This window comes from Scomber scombrus, chromosome 3 (assembly GCF_963691925.1).
Source record: "Scomber scombrus chromosome 3, fScoSco1.1, whole genome shotgun sequence".
Taxonomy (NCBI): Eukaryota; Metazoa; Chordata; class Actinopteri; order Scombriformes; family Scombridae; genus Scomber; species Scomber scombrus.
The window spans coordinates 15,289,512-15,306,358 of NC_084972.1; the positions used below are offsets into that span (position 1 = coordinate 15,289,512).

The 16,847-nt window shown below is 37.6% G+C and overlaps 2 protein-coding genes across 2 annotated transcripts in view; both read right to left on the minus strand.

Moving 5' to 3' along the window:
- Window positions 1-16,847, minus strand: part of suox (sulfite oxidase) — a 161,844-nt gene that overhangs the window by 137,190 nt on the left and 7,807 nt on the right. The gene's annotated exons all lie outside the window — the stretch shown is intronic.
- Window positions 431-16,261, minus strand: LOC133977402 (LIM domain and actin-binding protein 1-like). Its single transcript, XM_062415557.1, has 10 exons — window positions 16,233-16,261; window positions 12,623-12,762; window positions 11,783-11,828; window positions 7,922-8,359; window positions 5,463-5,517; window positions 5,280-5,368; window positions 3,998-4,070; window positions 3,841-3,872; window positions 3,612-3,745; window positions 431-2,967 (listed from the first exon to the last, which is right to left on the minus strand). The coding sequence occupies exons 2-10, from the start codon at window positions 12,739-12,741 to the stop codon at window positions 1,884-1,886; spliced, it is 2,070 nt and encodes a 689-aa protein (XP_062271541.1). The 5' UTR covers window positions 12,742-12,762; window positions 16,233-16,261; the 3' UTR covers window positions 431-1,883.

The window sequence follows — 16,847 nt, forward strand, 5'->3', positions numbered from 1 at the left end:
TTAAATGCAAGTCATATCTTCAGAGGAGGGGAAAATTGGAAAAAATAAATTTAAGCAAATTCTCTAAGGGAGAAAATATCTATCATCCAGTTAACAGACTTCCTCAAAAGACAAAATGAGAACGTAAGAAAAAAAGTTTAAGAGGTGCTGGATTATTTACAAGATATTATCATATGTGCATTATTAACGTAATATCAATATTTCATCCTTTTAGTATCATGGTTATCATCAATACCAGCTTAGTGCAACACCCCTAATTCTGACTGTAGCCTGTGTAGAAAACAAACAATGATCTCCTGTGAAATGTTGAGAAAATTCATATTAGACCCGATGGACCACAGTGTCCCTGTTCAGTTTACCTCATTGTGTGTTATATGTAAAATGATTGCTCTTCACCAAGGAGGAGACAGCAAGTCAGTTTAGTGCAGACTCTTGATTGTCCTTATTGATACATTTTAATGTGTTTCAACAACAGCTTACACTGAAGTGGGCAACGTGTCAATATACAAATTATTAAAAAATCTTCTGCAGTGCAAACATATATTCCTCTGCACTTTTCAAAATACAAAGTGTTTTACATACAATATAAATTGGACACCACATTTTACAATGTTAAAGACAAATCCAGAAGGCCCAAAGAGATGATACATACTGAGTTATCAGACTGAAAGGTTAGCTGTCAGCAGAAACTTTGGTTAATTATATATTCTCAATGTTTGAGGTAATGGTGGTAAGAACATTTCCAGAGCATCTCGAGCATAACCCTGTCAGTTTCAGAGGTTTCAGATCATTTCACAAAGGCTGCACATTTTCAAATATGATAAAAAACATAGTAGGGAATATTGACTCCCATCAGATACTACATGGCTCCATATAGCTCCACCTATGATTTTGAGAATCCCTTTGCAATACATCCTTATGTCTCTAGGTTGAAATTCTTTCAGACTAGAGAGCCCCCTGCTGGAGAGTGTTATTATAGCTCACTGACTGGTCTGAATGTAAATTACACATCACCATTTACTTGTAGTTATGATTATGCTGATGTTTGGATAAGGTAAAGACTCAATAACATAATAATATTACCCTGCATATTGTCTGCTATATAGTATTTTAACTTCTTGTGAATCACTGTAATGTCTCTGATAGCGGCAGTCTCATGAGAGGAGTACAAAGGCAGCTGGACATGAGGGAGCACAGACACTGATGATGTCTTCATCCCTAAGAAAAGACAAGATCTAAACAACGTGCTTCCTAAACTCTAACCCAGAGCATACTTACTTGGGTTGTATTTTTTTAGTTTTTTCCTCTAATTCACAATATAAATTTGAGTTAAAGAAAAAAAAAATTCACCTCTACAATGCACAGACTTGTTTTCCAGCAATATCTTAAGAATAAAGTACCGTTTTGGTGTAATAAGATACTTGGGTCTTTTATGTATTCTAGTTTGGGTAAAAATACACTAATGGCAGTTTTGGTTGATGCAGGCTGGTGCTGGCTGTAATTAAAAAACACTTTCAATTGCTGGTGTAAGTTGTTAGATACACCAACTGCAAATAATTTGCCATGAGGATGCATAAAATTATCAAAAGATGAGGTCCAGAAATGCACTGATTTTTAATAGAGGCCCACCTTCCAGTATGATCAGGAGTCATATAAAAGCTGTATTAGATATTTTTTACAGTATTGAAAAAACTTTTGTACTTTAGAGATTAAAGGCAATTATTGTAACATATATGCACATACACACGCCTATTAAACATTTTTGCATCTTTAAAGATTATAAAATCTGGCAAAGCTAAATTAACGATCTACCAATAAACTGAGATGATGAAACTAACTGAAAGTGTTATATGGTGGATTGACATTTTGATCATGAGATGTTTCTATGAGTCAGAGTCCTCCTCCTCCTCATAGTAGCGGTTCCTCTTGATTATATCCTCTGCACTCAGCTCCTCAGCATCACTTCCTTCTTTGTCCTCCTCCCAGAAGCCCACATCCTGGGAGGTGCGATTTTGTTTTGGCTGCAATGGTGGAGAGGGGGATGCTGAGACATCAGGGGAGATGCTTCTGAGGGAGCCCTCTTCAACCACCCTCTGGTCTGCAGCTTCTTTTCCTCTCTGTTCATCTCTGTCTTCCTGTAGTTTAGGCACAGTCTCCACATCCTCCTCTGAGATGGTCTCGCTTAGACTTGCTGCATCTTCACTCGTCTGAGGTGTCACCTGCTTTTTCTTTTCTTGCTGTTTCACCTCCTGCAGCTCTGGTTTGTTTTCTCTGGGTTGTTCTTCAGATGAGCTTTTTTCTTCCAGTGATGCTCTCCATTCCAGCAGGGACTTGAGAGGGCGACGAGGCTCCCTGGGCCCTGGACCAGCTGCAGGGGCAGGTTTAACTGCGACTGTAAAAAGCCGACTGCGCTCCTTCAGAGAAGAGCTCCTCCTCAGACCTTTCAGTTCAGCTCGGTCCGAGCTCTGGAAGGATGACGGCAAATCGTCCTCTGGTGGCCACTTGGCTCTCCAGGATCGGCCTGAAGCAGCTCCCTCTGTGACGGGACTAAGTGCTCCTGTTCCAGACTGGCCCTCACCAGCTGGAGGAGGCCAGGCGATCCTCAGCCTGCGTTTCTCAGCTGGCTTCTCTGCAGACTGATGTTTCTCACCAGAGCTAGCATGTGACTGCACACGTGTCTCCAGTTTGGTAGTCATGTCTGTAACTTTGACCTGCAGGGATGTTTCGACAGGTGGGGTTGGCTCTTTGTCTGAGATACTCTCAACTGAGCGTGTCACTGCTGCTGGTACCTCTGGTTCTTTTGGTTTCACCACTTCCTCACCTTCATCTCCGTTGGCTCGGGGTTCCCACATCTCCTTGTGAGGCCGATAGCCGAAGCCCTCGTCATAGTTACCCTTAGCTTTAAACAGCTGGCTGAAATGGGGCTTGCAGTATACATTACCGTGCAGAGAGGCATAGTTCCCAAGACTGGAAACAGAGAGAAGCAAAGAGATGATTTTGTTTCAGATTGTCTATAACAAATTTCCATGATTTATGAGGAAGAACTACTGTTTACATAAAAATGCATAATGCATAATATATAAAGTATTTGTGAAATATAGGCCTGTTACAATAACTACTTTTGTTGGACGATATATTGTCTCAGGAATAATCACGATAAACAATATTATTGTCATTTGAAGATCATTTTATACCACTGATATAATTATAATATAATAGCATAATAATGCTAGGGGGCGAGGAGTGAGATTGGAGAGTGGGTGCTACACCTTTGTAAAAACACAGACTGCCATTATGGGCCCGGATAGAGTCATTTACCTTTAATTCCATATATGCGGCGCCACTCACTTCTGCAGTCTCCACTCAGGATGTGCACAGTGAGGAATGTAGGCAACTACTTGCTTAGGCAATGTGACCTGAATAGCTTCTTAGCTGCTAATGTGAAGTGTAGCAATATTGAGGTAAAAAAAAGGATCGCCATGTCTGTGAATTATATCATAAGTCGATATATAGACATGATGATGCAGATAATTACTTTATTAGTTTATCGTAAGTCGATAACGTAAATATTGTGACAGGCCTAGTAAAATATGCATCCATGAGAGACAAACCTGAGCTTTGTGCTGCAGTGAACACAGCGGAAGCAGGCTTTGTGGTAAACATGCTGATGAGACACCAGTCTCTCCAATGGGTACACTGTCTTTAGACAAGCAATGCATATCTCCTTCACCGTTGGGCAGAACTTCTAAAACAGACAAATAAAGCCACATAGATCCATAATCAATAAGGGCTGGAAAAGTGATTCATGGTTTATGCATGTCTGCTGTTGCTCTGACTCACCCTGGATGCTTTGGCTGGCTCGCTGCTCTTCCCTGAAACAGACAAAACACTCAAAACTTCTGTCTCTCTTCTACAAGTATTACATGTATTATATATTACATTACAAGTAATACTGTATCAATAACATTAATGTGGCAATATGTCCTTGTAGACTTACCATTGCACTCAGGTACAGGTTTCTCATTTACAGGTGCAGATGTTTTTGGGGTAGGCACCTCTGGAGCCAGACCCTGGAGGAGCCACAAAGTCAAAGAAAAAAGGACAACAAACACTATGTTAAGTGGCTATCACATAATAAACTATTATGATTCTTCACTATGACTGGCATAGGTAGAAAGAAAGAATATAATAAAAAATAGAAGAAAGGGAACAAACAATAGATATACAGTAACATTGGTGGGTGGATCTGCAGAGACAGAACCATAAAAACACTAAATGTTGCCTCCATCCCTGTTTAAACTTTGGTTTGTCTTCAAACTCTATTAGAGCGCATTCATATAAATGGGGAATGAGAATCCACTTTTAAACCATTCTACAAGGTGTCAACAATCTTTATTTTTGATGGTTCACAAATTATTTTGTTCACATACTTACTACATTTATGTTACATATATTCATATTACGTATACATTTATTTTAAATTCTTAAATCAATATTTTAAAATGGATAGGTTATTTTAAAACTTTTAAAATCATTTAGAAAATACAGAGACCTGAATCAGGGTTATTGTAGTTAACTAAAACTAAGACTAAAACTAAAACTAGCAATGAAAAAATAATTTAGTTAACTGAAATTTTGTAAAAAACGAAAACTAAATAAAAACTACAATGAATAATGCAAAACTAACTGAATTGCAGATAAAATCAGCTTAGTTTTAGTTTTCTTTTCATTTTCTCCCTCCATTTTTACTGTATTGTGTTTAGTTTGACTTCTTGAGATAACGGGCTAGTACCAGTCGGGAGACCACAAACACAGCAAATTTTACCTCAGTGTCAGGCTTTATTTCATCCTTTTCAGCTTCTACTAATCAAGGCTTTCCTCCTAATACCTGAAAAAATAAGACTAAAACTAAATAAAAACTAAACTAAAACTAGTCAATTCATCAAAATAAAAACTAAACTAAAACTACTTAATCACTTGCTAAACTACCTAAAACTAAATTGTAATAAAAAAGCAAACTGAAAAAACTAAATAAAAATAAAAACTAATGGAAATTTCAAAACTATAATAACCCTGATCTGAATACATGATATAATACATTTTGAACACTTAAGTATTTCAATCTCTATCCTTTTGTGGGTTTGAAGATTTTCACCAAAAACCAGCAATAGAAACTTTTCAATCAAAAAACATTTCAAATCTGACTTTAGAGAAACTATATTTTTAAAGTTTAATGTTTTAAACATGATTTTATTTTGGCTCCATTTGTGTGAACTCACAGCTTGTGCAGGGACTTGTTTGGTAACAGCAGCCTGGTACTTTGCCATCTTCTCCCTCAAGGAGGTCTTCTCCAGCACCCTGTCAGTCACTGGTGGACGTGAAGTAGACAAGAGAATCATAGTAGATCATTTGATTGTTGTTATTCTGCAGTAAAGTGGTGAAATTGAACTAAGGCTTCTCACCACTGTGTTGGTCCATCTCCTCTGATGAATTACTGCGTAGTGTTGTCCTGCCACTCTAGAAGAGTAAAATGATTGGTGGAATCAGAGGACCAGTTTATAAAATTTATAAAACCTTTAAAGATTATTATAAAGACCCTTATAATGCTGTGATGTGAATGCCATTTAAGATATGGAGGACCTGCAAAGATGATGTATTTTTACATGCTGTATTATTTACTCCTATTACTTCCAGCAATGTACAGAATATTTTTTAGACAAGTTATTTAAGTTTAGTTTGTGTGTGAATTAATACTATAAGCTACTATTTAAGTCTCTGTCAATCAACATAAAGGGGGGAAGAAAGAGACCGAAATTCAAATGATGTCACAGACAAAAATGACCGTTATTAAAAGAACAGACTGCACAACCTGTAGGTGTAGATCAAATTAAGACAAAGACTGGGCCATGTATGTTAGGCACTTCCTGTCCTGTTTCCCATGTTACTTCAAACTACTGACTCATCTCACCAATACTGCACTGAACATGAACCAGGTTAAGGATAATGAGAGTCACCAGTCATTACTATTAGTCACTTTGCCTCTGTTCTTTGTGGCTGAAATGACGCTCTGCAACAAAATAGCGAGCACACCAGAGCTGGAGTTACAGAAAAAAACTGGTGACGTCCTTTCCAGTTGTTCGTTTAACATCTGGTAATAACCAGAATGCAAGTGACCTGCATGGAGAGCAACCAACATGCCTTTGACCAGTCATAACCAAAACTATTCCATTGCATTTTTACAGAATATGTGTGTGTGTGTGTGTGTGTGTGTGTGTGTGTGTGTGTGTGTGTGTGTGTGTGTGTGTGTGTGTGTGTGTGTGTGTGTGTGTGTGTGTGTGTGTGTGTGTGTGTGTGTGTGTGTGTGTGTGTGTGTGTGTGTGAATGCCCACATGTCACCAACACTAATGAGTAAACCAGACAGTTTGGCTCAGCAGTTATCCTGTATATACACGGGTGGAAAAGAGTTTTGGCCAATTAAAACAGGCCATTACTTCAGGATGTTTCATTGAAACTGTGGATTCCTGTTGTGCCACCATCTTATTCTGCCACATAACCCAAATACCAACTGCCACATTCAATGAATCATTAAGGTGAGGGCTTGATTATATTCACTTAAAATTTAACAGGAGGACATTCAACCTTTAAACCAGTAGTAGTCTATCCTGTAAAATGTACACAACTAGTTTTACTTCTTCTTTCCATTCAGCTGAATGTTACTTCCTAGTAGTGATGTAATGATGTTGAAATCATGCTACTGAGTTGTTTTTTAAAAAGACTTCAACTCAGAGAACTGAAGAACCAACACCGTGGCAAAGTTGAGAGTGTGAGGGTTAAGCAAAATGACAGGCCTGCAGGAAAAAAAAGCCTAACACACACTGCAGCTAATGAAAAGTGAGATAGAGGTGGCTCTCTGAAGAGTCAAACAGCCTTAAGTCAGGAATGTTCCTACATTCCTCTGTTATTGGAGGTGAGGAGAAGAGTGCTTGTTATTTTGGGCAGAGACGGAGAGAGAGAAAAGGGTAGAAATGGGTGGTGGTGAGGTGAGGACAAACAAAACTACTTCAGAAAAAACATTAAGTTCGAACAAATGGAAGGACTTTAAAGTAATATGAAAAAAGCTATTATGGTCTGCATATACATCTTCTTATCTCTCTTTTATATGCGTAAATAGAGATAGTAGAGAACTAATTCTACTTATTGTTGTGCTCTGTTCATTTGATCAGGTAGTTCTGATCTGCTGTAAGGTAGGGTAAACCTTGTCTGGTGCAGCAACAAGCCACACTCCCAATACTTTTGGTAAACTTTCTGCCTTTCCTCAAAAGGATTTTTTTTTTTAAAGAATGTTTTACAAAGCTGACAAACATTAACACAGCAAATCTCACTTTAAATATTGTGATTTACAGCTAAATCCTGAGACACATGGCTAATAGATGCACATGTACAACATGTATGCAAATAAATACGACCTTAACTTGTACACAAACTAATAGCGTTTGTGGCAGCAGAGGTCAAACAATTAGTTGATTCATTGATTAGGCAATCAAGAGACAATTAGTCATCAGTTATCTGATAATCTATTCCTCATTTCAGTCATTTTGCAAGCAAAATACCGATAATTCTCTGGTTGCAACTTCTCTGATGTGAAGGTTTGCAATTTTTTGTCATAGATGAAAGTACTCTGTAACTTTGTGAAGGGTGGACGTCGCCTTGTGCTTGATTAAACTTTTTCAGACATTTTAAAAGACAAAACGAGTAACTGATCAATTAAAAGAATCGAATTAATTGATAATGAGAATAATTGTAATTGCAGATAAATGATGATGATGGCTTTGTGCTTACTCAAGTGCTCATTACACATAATGTGATTAGTTTACTGAACATGATCAGCGATAAAAACATTACCAGGAGCTACATTTTTTACCTTTCCTGTATTCTCCTCTCCCTTCTCGAACCTCATCTTCAGGTTGTTCAGTGGCACTTGAGGTTTTTCATAGGAGGCACAGGGGCTAGTTGGAACTTGTTCTTCAAGCTTTTCAGGTCTTTCGTTGTGTGTCAGCTCATCCCTGTCCATCCCTCTCTGTTCTTCACCTGCTGGAGCTGCTGCTGAGGGCTTCTGGGCACAACTGGCTGTATGTTGACCTTCCTGTGCAGTCAGCTGGCCAGGTCTCTTCAGCGGAGGTGGGTTTTCACTGATAGGAGTCTGCCTGGTCAAGGCAACAGGTGTGCAGCGTGAGCTGGACTGGACAGGAGATGGGTTGGTAGAAGACTTGACTTGATCAGTGGTTCCGGCCTGCTCCCAGCGCTTCTTCAGAGCACTTAGGTTTCTTGACCGCAGGGAGGGTGACGCACTCTCAAAAGACTGTGTGGAAAAACAGAGGAGATTAAAAGCAATTAAATGCTGTTCATGCCAAACTTCAAATGAAAATAAATCCACAAACATTGCCAATCAACAATATAAAGGCTATATAAACTGACATGATGTCATTATTTGGATGGGATAAAATATTTAAGTATTTCTATTCTACAAACAAGCATACACATTCATAAACATACAGCTCAGAACTGCACAATGGTATAAAGGAAATGCTGGAATCTGCACTTGGCTTCACTGGCAGATTAGGTGAACAGCTGTTCAAAGCTGGTCCAGGAAATAGATGTTTTGCTGCGGCTGCTGAAGGCAACAGACAGGCTCAAGATGGAGATAGCAGGGCTGAGCATGCAGGCAGATTTTTCAGCTGCATTCCATTCCACACGACAACTTCACCTTTCCCAAAAACACTGAGGACGCCTCTGTTTGCCACTCGGCCATTCATGACAACAAAACATGCTGAGCAGCAAACAGCACAACAGAAGGGCACACTACTGTTGTGTGACCTGCAGAAACTTCCTTCATTATAAAAGAGGAATGGCACGTTGAATAAAGAGAAGTTGGCCATGAGAGTAAATCACCCTCATATAAGTAAACCAATCAACTAATAAACCTCAATGAACAATATGAACTTTTGTAGGGAAGCTTTCCTGCCAGGTTCAGGTCAGTAGGGAACACTTAAACACTATTATAATAAACCACATTTAAAAATAAATAAATTCAAAAACAAAGTGCAGATGAATTTTCAACTTAATTTAGGAATGACATCAGTTCTAATAATCATTCCTTTCATAACACACAATTAGTCACCCAAAACTAACCTACCGGAGCACATTAGTACATCAAATAATAAATCTTGTAGATGTGCAAATAAGTTCTATTAACATGCACACAAATGGACAGAGAAACAATAAAGAAAAAGAAAAAGAAAGAAAGAAGAACATAAAGGACTCAACAAAAGGGACAGAACCCCCAAAGTGGACACAAAACAGAGACACAATTACTGCCTTTGTGAGGTGAGGCAAGTCCTGGGTGAATGGAAAGAGCTGGACAGTGACAAGATTGTTCCCCGTTTTTTAGCAAAAAGAGAAGAAAAAAAATAAACCTTTGAATGCGATGGAGTGGCCAAGCAAGATGTAACCGCAACTAGACAGCAAGAAAAGTGAGTGTTCTTTGGTTGGTCTTCATGTACCGGTCAGGGTGCTGACAGACAGTGAGAGGCAGAGCTCACACAGATGTTAGCCGCTAGACAAAATCTGCTCGTAAGAGTTAGTCCAACCCCTTTAACACCAGGAAAGTGAAAAGGAGAGAGAGTCAGAATACCCAGGAAACCAGAGCAGGAAATGATACATTCAGGGAAAAGTTAACTCTTTGTTCACTGTGTTGTCTTTGACATTTTTCAACTCGCACGTCATTTCTGAAGATAATACTACGAAAAACCGTATTTATGTGGCACTCATTTCAATTATCTTTAAATAGGCTTTGGACAAGGCCAAAAGGCACAATATGAAATAAAACATTTTTTTAAAACATGATGAAAGGAAAAATAATGTATCAATAAAACAACATAAGGCTTTAAAACAATGTGAAAGCAAGTCTGTCGAAGAGAACATTTTAAACATTGTACTGACTTGGCTAAACTCAAATATTCTGGGAGGTGTTCCACTAAATATTGTATTCTAAAACTATTTAAAATTTAAGCAACTTTATTCTGTACATGCTGAAGATTAACTTGATTGAAAAATGAGTAAAGGCAGTCCTGTTAGTCTTGATACAAAGTGAAAGCATCTATGTCTTTCTCTAAATCACTCATGGATAAAAATGCCTTAAACATATTAAGATCCTGGGTAGAAAGCCAAGATGGACACACAGATACCATGAGGACCAGTTTGACCAAGTCATGTCTGCAGATGATACTGTTGAAGAGCGGGAATGCAACATGGATAAAAGATTGCATCAATGTGATGACGGTCCAAATTTTTTAATATAAATTAGCAGCGATTTACAACATAAAATGAAAATAAGGGTATGAACAATCCTGATTTCTCTCATTCTTATCACAATTATTATCATGATCAATTAATATTTTAATTATAATTTCCTTACTATCTAATAATCAATCTTCAATGCCTGTTAAAATTAAATGTGAATGACATGAAACAGAGAAAAGGAGCTCATTTAAGGAGCGGTCACCAACATATGGAGAGGGTTTGTTTTTTAATGATAAATGAGTGTTATGAGGAATATTTTATCAAGTTGTCAAGTAACGGACTAATTGCATCATTGTTAGGTTTGAAAAGTCCCCCTTTCTCCCACCCCACCCCCTGAAACACACACATGCTAGACAGATGGTCTTTTATGCTGATTGTTCAAATTAGGCTCAGACCCATCAGGACACGTGCTTTTTTCTAATATTCTAACTACAGTTCTGTATTCTTTTAATAGTGGCATTAGCTCACATACATGCTATCTATTGGTTTTTGAAAATAATTATAAACTATGATGAATGAATCAAACTAAAATGTAAATGTTTTTTAAAAATCCCTTTGACAGAAGTTTGCTTTCCAAGCATCTCTTAAGTTTTGTAGATACAACGTCTAAGTGTGAGATGCAGGAAACTTTCAAGTACATTCATATCACACTTCACCTGGTGTGAAAACAGCAACGTCTTGTTGTCATTGTCATTATCAGCCAGATCATTAAACAAAGCATAAACAAACTAACAAGCTTGTCACACAGGTGGCTTATATACACTTCTAGACACTCACCACATTACACACAGTACATCCTCAGCAGCATTACCTTGAATTTCTTCATGATATTAGCTGATCAGTTATCCATTTAATCTCAGTCCGGGCTTGTTTATCAGTCACTCACACAGACAAAGCAGCTAACCAACAGTTGGAACCACAGCCATTGCAAGGGGATTACACTGAAGAAGGATTATGGGTTTGATAGCCTGCCCATTGCAACAAGTGGCCAATGAGAGGTCAGCTAAGACAAGACATTTGGCCCAAACAGTGTGTGTTGTTGGCATGGTGAGTGTGTGTGTGTACTGCTCATCTCAATGTGCAACAATTAGTTTAGCATCAACAGCGGTGAAGGGCCTCTTGTGAGTAAACGAAGAAAAGACATAGAGGGTGTATACGCCTCATTTAATAACATTGTTTGGTAGCAGAAGCTTATCAAAATGCATTTAAACTAAATCATAGATAATAGATTTAAGAAACTATCGATCTTTTTGTGATAAAACTTTAACTTAATTTGGCTTTCATCTATCAAATTTAGGAGCAGTTGTACAGAACTAATAATGCAGAAGCACACATTTGTAGATGTCTCTAAACTGATCAACTAATAAAATTGTCTGTAGCATTCTGTTCAAAAATCGTAATACTTAAATAGGTAAATACTTACTCCTTTTTTCTTCTCTGCACTTGACTCCTCCGCAGCTCTCTGGTACCTGAAAAAAGATGGACACAACACTGACCTCTGGTGACACAAAACAGGTCATTGCATTGTTTTGTTTTTTTAAGAACCTTCCAAGTTGAACAAGAACTGCACAATGTGAAATGTTTACATTTTACATTTTTCAACATTTTATATGAACTGTCTGTTTGTCTAAATATAATTTTAATTTGGTTTCAAATATACCTTTTATATTTTAAGGAAGTAATATTTTATATAAAATATTCTTTATGTATTTACGCTCTCTACTCTAAATGCTCCAAAACCTGATCCTGTAATAACTGCAACAACAATTTTGTGTATAATATTAAAGAGAATCGTGCAATATTGATGGCAACGTGTGAAATGTCTTGTGTATGTGTATTATGTGTTTTCACCTTCCTTTTAGTTTTAGTACTGATTACTTTATTCTTTTATAAGCACCTTCTTTCTTTTTTACTTATGGAACCATAAGGGTTGCTTTCATGATGACAATAAAGACTTATTCTATTCTATAAAATATTTAGGAGATTGTATTTACATTTATTTAAATAGCAGTCTTACTCTTCATAGCAGACAATTTAGTCCAATTCAACCTAGTCCTAAATACATTGTAAACTAGTGCAGGACAGTATTATGTTAAAAAAAAAAAGTTTGAATTTAGCATTCAAAGTTCAATTTCTGCCCAAAATAAAAATGTTGACCCTCCATATAAGATGTGTTAATATCCGTTTACATGTTTTTGTATAACAGGAGGTTTTATGAGTAGAAGTTAAGAACAAGTATTACTGAAAAACAGATTTTACTCACTTGGAGAAGCGTTCAGCGATGGCATTGTTTTTCCCTCGACCACTGAGGGACAGTTCCTTTGCAGTGATACGCAAGGAATGCGTCGCCCAGGACTTTCGACTGAACTGACCACTTTCCATTTCTGACAACTACCTGAATACCTGAAACACAAAAACACCTTTTATAGGCACAGTGTATTATGAGACATATACTTCAAGATCATTCTCTAAACAGTTACCCAAACAGGACCCACAGAAAGAGAAAATTAAATTTGATATCCTTGCTGAACCTAATATTAAATTTGCAGTCAGTAAGGGCCCAATCCCTGAAGAATTATTGCTTCTTATGGCCAAAAAAATAAAATGAGTAAAATAGTCCCCTCCTCCCTTTGTTTGCAATCAGTCCATTTTTCATTTGAGTGACTTCACATGTACAAGCTGTGTGTTTTAGGCAGTAGAAGCAACCATGGTGATATTACTACACTGCAACATCAGACAATGATTAGATAAACAACAAGCCCTTATTTAAATGGATGGACAAAAGCTGAAATCTATATTGACATACACAGACTCTTCAGAAGGTTGTTGTGCAGGTTTGTGCATGTAGAGGAACTATCTGTTGTCTGAGATCACTGATGTGTTCATAACATGCTCTCTATCACTTTACCTCTTGCCGCACTCACTCTACCTATCATGCATACCAAAGACTTCATGCACTTGTACTGTATGTACTCAAACAACTATGCATGCAAACACACATATAAACACAGTCATTTACAAACTCAAGCCTGTAGTCGACATGTTCAAACTTGTGTTCCAGCTTGTGCCACATGATTACAAGATGGAAACACGAACTGCAAATAGCTAAGCTGTTGTTTTCTAAATGTGAGCACATTATCATCTGAGCAGATAACTCATCTACAGCTAAATTCATAGAAGACAAGAGTAAAGCAGAGAGCTACAACCACATATCTCACACGCCCACACTCAGACACACAAAATTGTTCTTTAACTTTACTCTGACAAACCCATATTTAAAGTAGAGCTGCAGACAGGTGACGAGCCTCTGCTGCAGTTTCTGTGTCTAAGTGAGACAGACCAGCCTAATGTCTGGCTGTGAATCCCTCCTTTAGTGTGCAGACATTATGTTTTAAACCATGTGTTTAATCACTGCAGTGCACAGCTGGTAGACAATCATTTGTCTCAATATCTGACCCTTTTCGGTCAGGTGCACCTATTACATCATCAGTCTGATGCAAAGTGATACTGGTGACAAGCAGTGTGAGGACTTTGGATTGACATGAATTTCAGCTTGGCATTGGTTAGCAACATGCAAATGCAATTACTCATCTGACTATGTTACCAACAGGTTTAACATTTATAATAAAATGCCACAATGGGAAAAAATAAATGTGATATATTTACAACACTTGTAAATGTTTAGATACTTTAAATTTACCACCAGGCATGAAGATAAGTCAAAAGGCAAAGATTCAAAAAGGAAAAGCCTGATTTAGACACTGTATGATGCAGCTCCAGTGCTCGAGTTCTTTGATTAGGTGTCCTGTGTCTGAATAGCTTGGGGCTGTTTGCTGGTGTTACAAGTTTTTAAGCCTGACGAGAAAGTTAGTTTACACTGGCTATTGATTAGTGATATGTTGTGTTGTGTGACATTACTATTTTATGGGTACCTTGAAGCACAAAAACACTGAAACTTGCTGAAAGGGTGCTTTAAATTCTCCTTTCTACCCTGTTAGTCCTGTTGCAGAGTATCAAGGGGCTAGAACCTATCTGATCATGCGTGAATGAAAGGCAAGGACACACCCTGGACAGGTCACCGGTTGCAGGGAAAATACATGTAGCATGAGCCAGTCCACTTCTTTTGCATAGTCTTAGACTGGTGAAGGAAGCCAGAGCAAATAAAGAAAACAGGGAGATCATATAAACTCCCTGCAAAAAGGACATGGTTTGAAATTTTTTCTTGCTACAATGCACAAAGACACAAAGGTGAGAAATGTCATCTGAAAATAAGTAGACAGCATGAAAGAACAGGGTGTGGCCATAGCATGAGCTATGAGCATTTTCTTGTATGTGAAAACAATCTTAATGTTTTAGATTCTGACTATTTTAGCATTACTGGTTTGGAAACAGGAGGATAAAAAAAGACCATCTTCACCGTATAAGATGCTTATATTACTAGTTCAACTCAGCATTGCGCAATCACTGATTACAACTTGTACACAAATTAACATCCAAATAAAAGTTGTACAAACCACTATTTAAATGTTAATGTGTCATGTGCAAAACCCCCAGCAATAGATAACAATAGATATATCTATAATTTTTAATACACGTGTCAAATATCAAAATTGGAGGTACAACTTACAGTATGATTAGCTAGCAATAAAAAACAATGTTTTTTTATATGACAACAGGTAATCTATCTTTTCCAGAGCAAAGTCAGGAAAAAAGGCGGCACTCCCTATTAAAGAGAACAGCAAAAAAAAAATCCCCTCATGTATTGTTTTTTTTTTAGATTAATTTATTCACAATCAATGAGCTCTTATGAACAGATAATGTAATCTTTTATCTTTTTATTTAAGTCACTAGTTCCACACTGCACTAATGATTGCTTTCATTTCATTTGCACTGGCACCATATCATTAATTTTACTTGTCTGACTGGTAGAGAGACCATTGACTTAAATTGCCATTAATCAGAGGTAACAAAGGTAACAAAATGTAAACAAAGCCTATTCAATGGTGGCACAGTTTCGGTAGGCAGTAAGGTACACTGGAAAAGGAGCCACAAACCTCTACAGGCTATCTATTATGTGATCTTTTTGAATATGATAATCAAAACAGCTACATCTAGTATTGTCTCCATCACTTGTTATCAGTGGAAAGTGGATACTGACCTTTCACCCTCAATTTGAGTCAAGCCCTCCTTATCAATAAGTAGCCTAACACAGTCAGATAGCCTACAGTATGATTCATAAGTAAGGAGGAGTCCGCATAGCTTAACACATGATTAACCTAAAAGGCAATTATTAAGTAAGAAGCAATTATCAATAAAAGCAAAGGCACAAAATGAACTGTTCATATGGAAATAATTGAGTTTGAAAGCAAGAATTAATAGCATAGCGGGGCAATGCATCAAAGAGACATGCCTTATGTTGATGATTGGAAGCTCTAACATGGCTATAAACTGTCTAACATGTTTGAAGAACTTTAGCCTACAGGTATACATAACACTGTAAGAGCTTGGTATAGAACCGGATGATAAACAGACGTTTGTGATTTCTGTTTAAAACCCAAAATAGCCTGTAACGAATTAAAATGAATTACATTTCTATTGTCGTGTGTGAGTTTCACTTAGGTGCATGAAATGTGTAGCTACGCCAAGAATACAAACACGGCAGCTGGACTGGTTTGGCATTGACTATTTCGAAAGACAGCGAGCTCTTTGAGTGCAGGATTCGCACGTGTGTAATTATAAAAATCAACAGCTATACAAGATACCTATAGCTACACACACATGCTAATTCGACTATTCAAAACTTTTAAAATTCAACAACCCTATAACCAGACTTATTCTATGTTTTCACGCCCATACTTTCAGCTCTATCTTACCTGTACGAACTTCCGTCGAGTCACTCTTTTAGTGAAACCTTGAGACACCTGACTCTCGCTGCGTCACCGCCCGGTGTGAGGTGGGCGGAGTCAACACAAAGGTGTCATGGGAGTGGAAGAGCCGGGTCACGTGAATTTATGCACCAATGACCTTAGGTATTACATTACCCCTACCTGGTGCACTCGCCTATGCAAGCGTGCATACAATTCACCATAGCGCCTGGAAACAACATCCAGACATCCGTGCAGGTCATCACCATTCATGCGGAAAGTAAAACGAGCAACTCCTGGAGAAACACATGTGATGTGGGCAGAGGTTGTTGAACACTGCTCCTCGGTCAAAGGAACAAATACCTACATTTAATTAGCAATTATACTAAATTACTCTTTGCCTTGTATTATTATTATTGTTCGTAACAATGATTTTAATGCAAATAACAAACACTAAGCCATGCACTCAGGCAACTCTGAAGCTTATGTTTTGTTGTCAGTCTCCTAGCAACAGCGTTCTCACTATTTAAACCAATGGGATGCCTCTTTGTTGAAATGCCCAAAGTTTTATATAAAGTAACATAAGAGATTATTAAGAGATCAGTATTCTCAATTTACTTATTC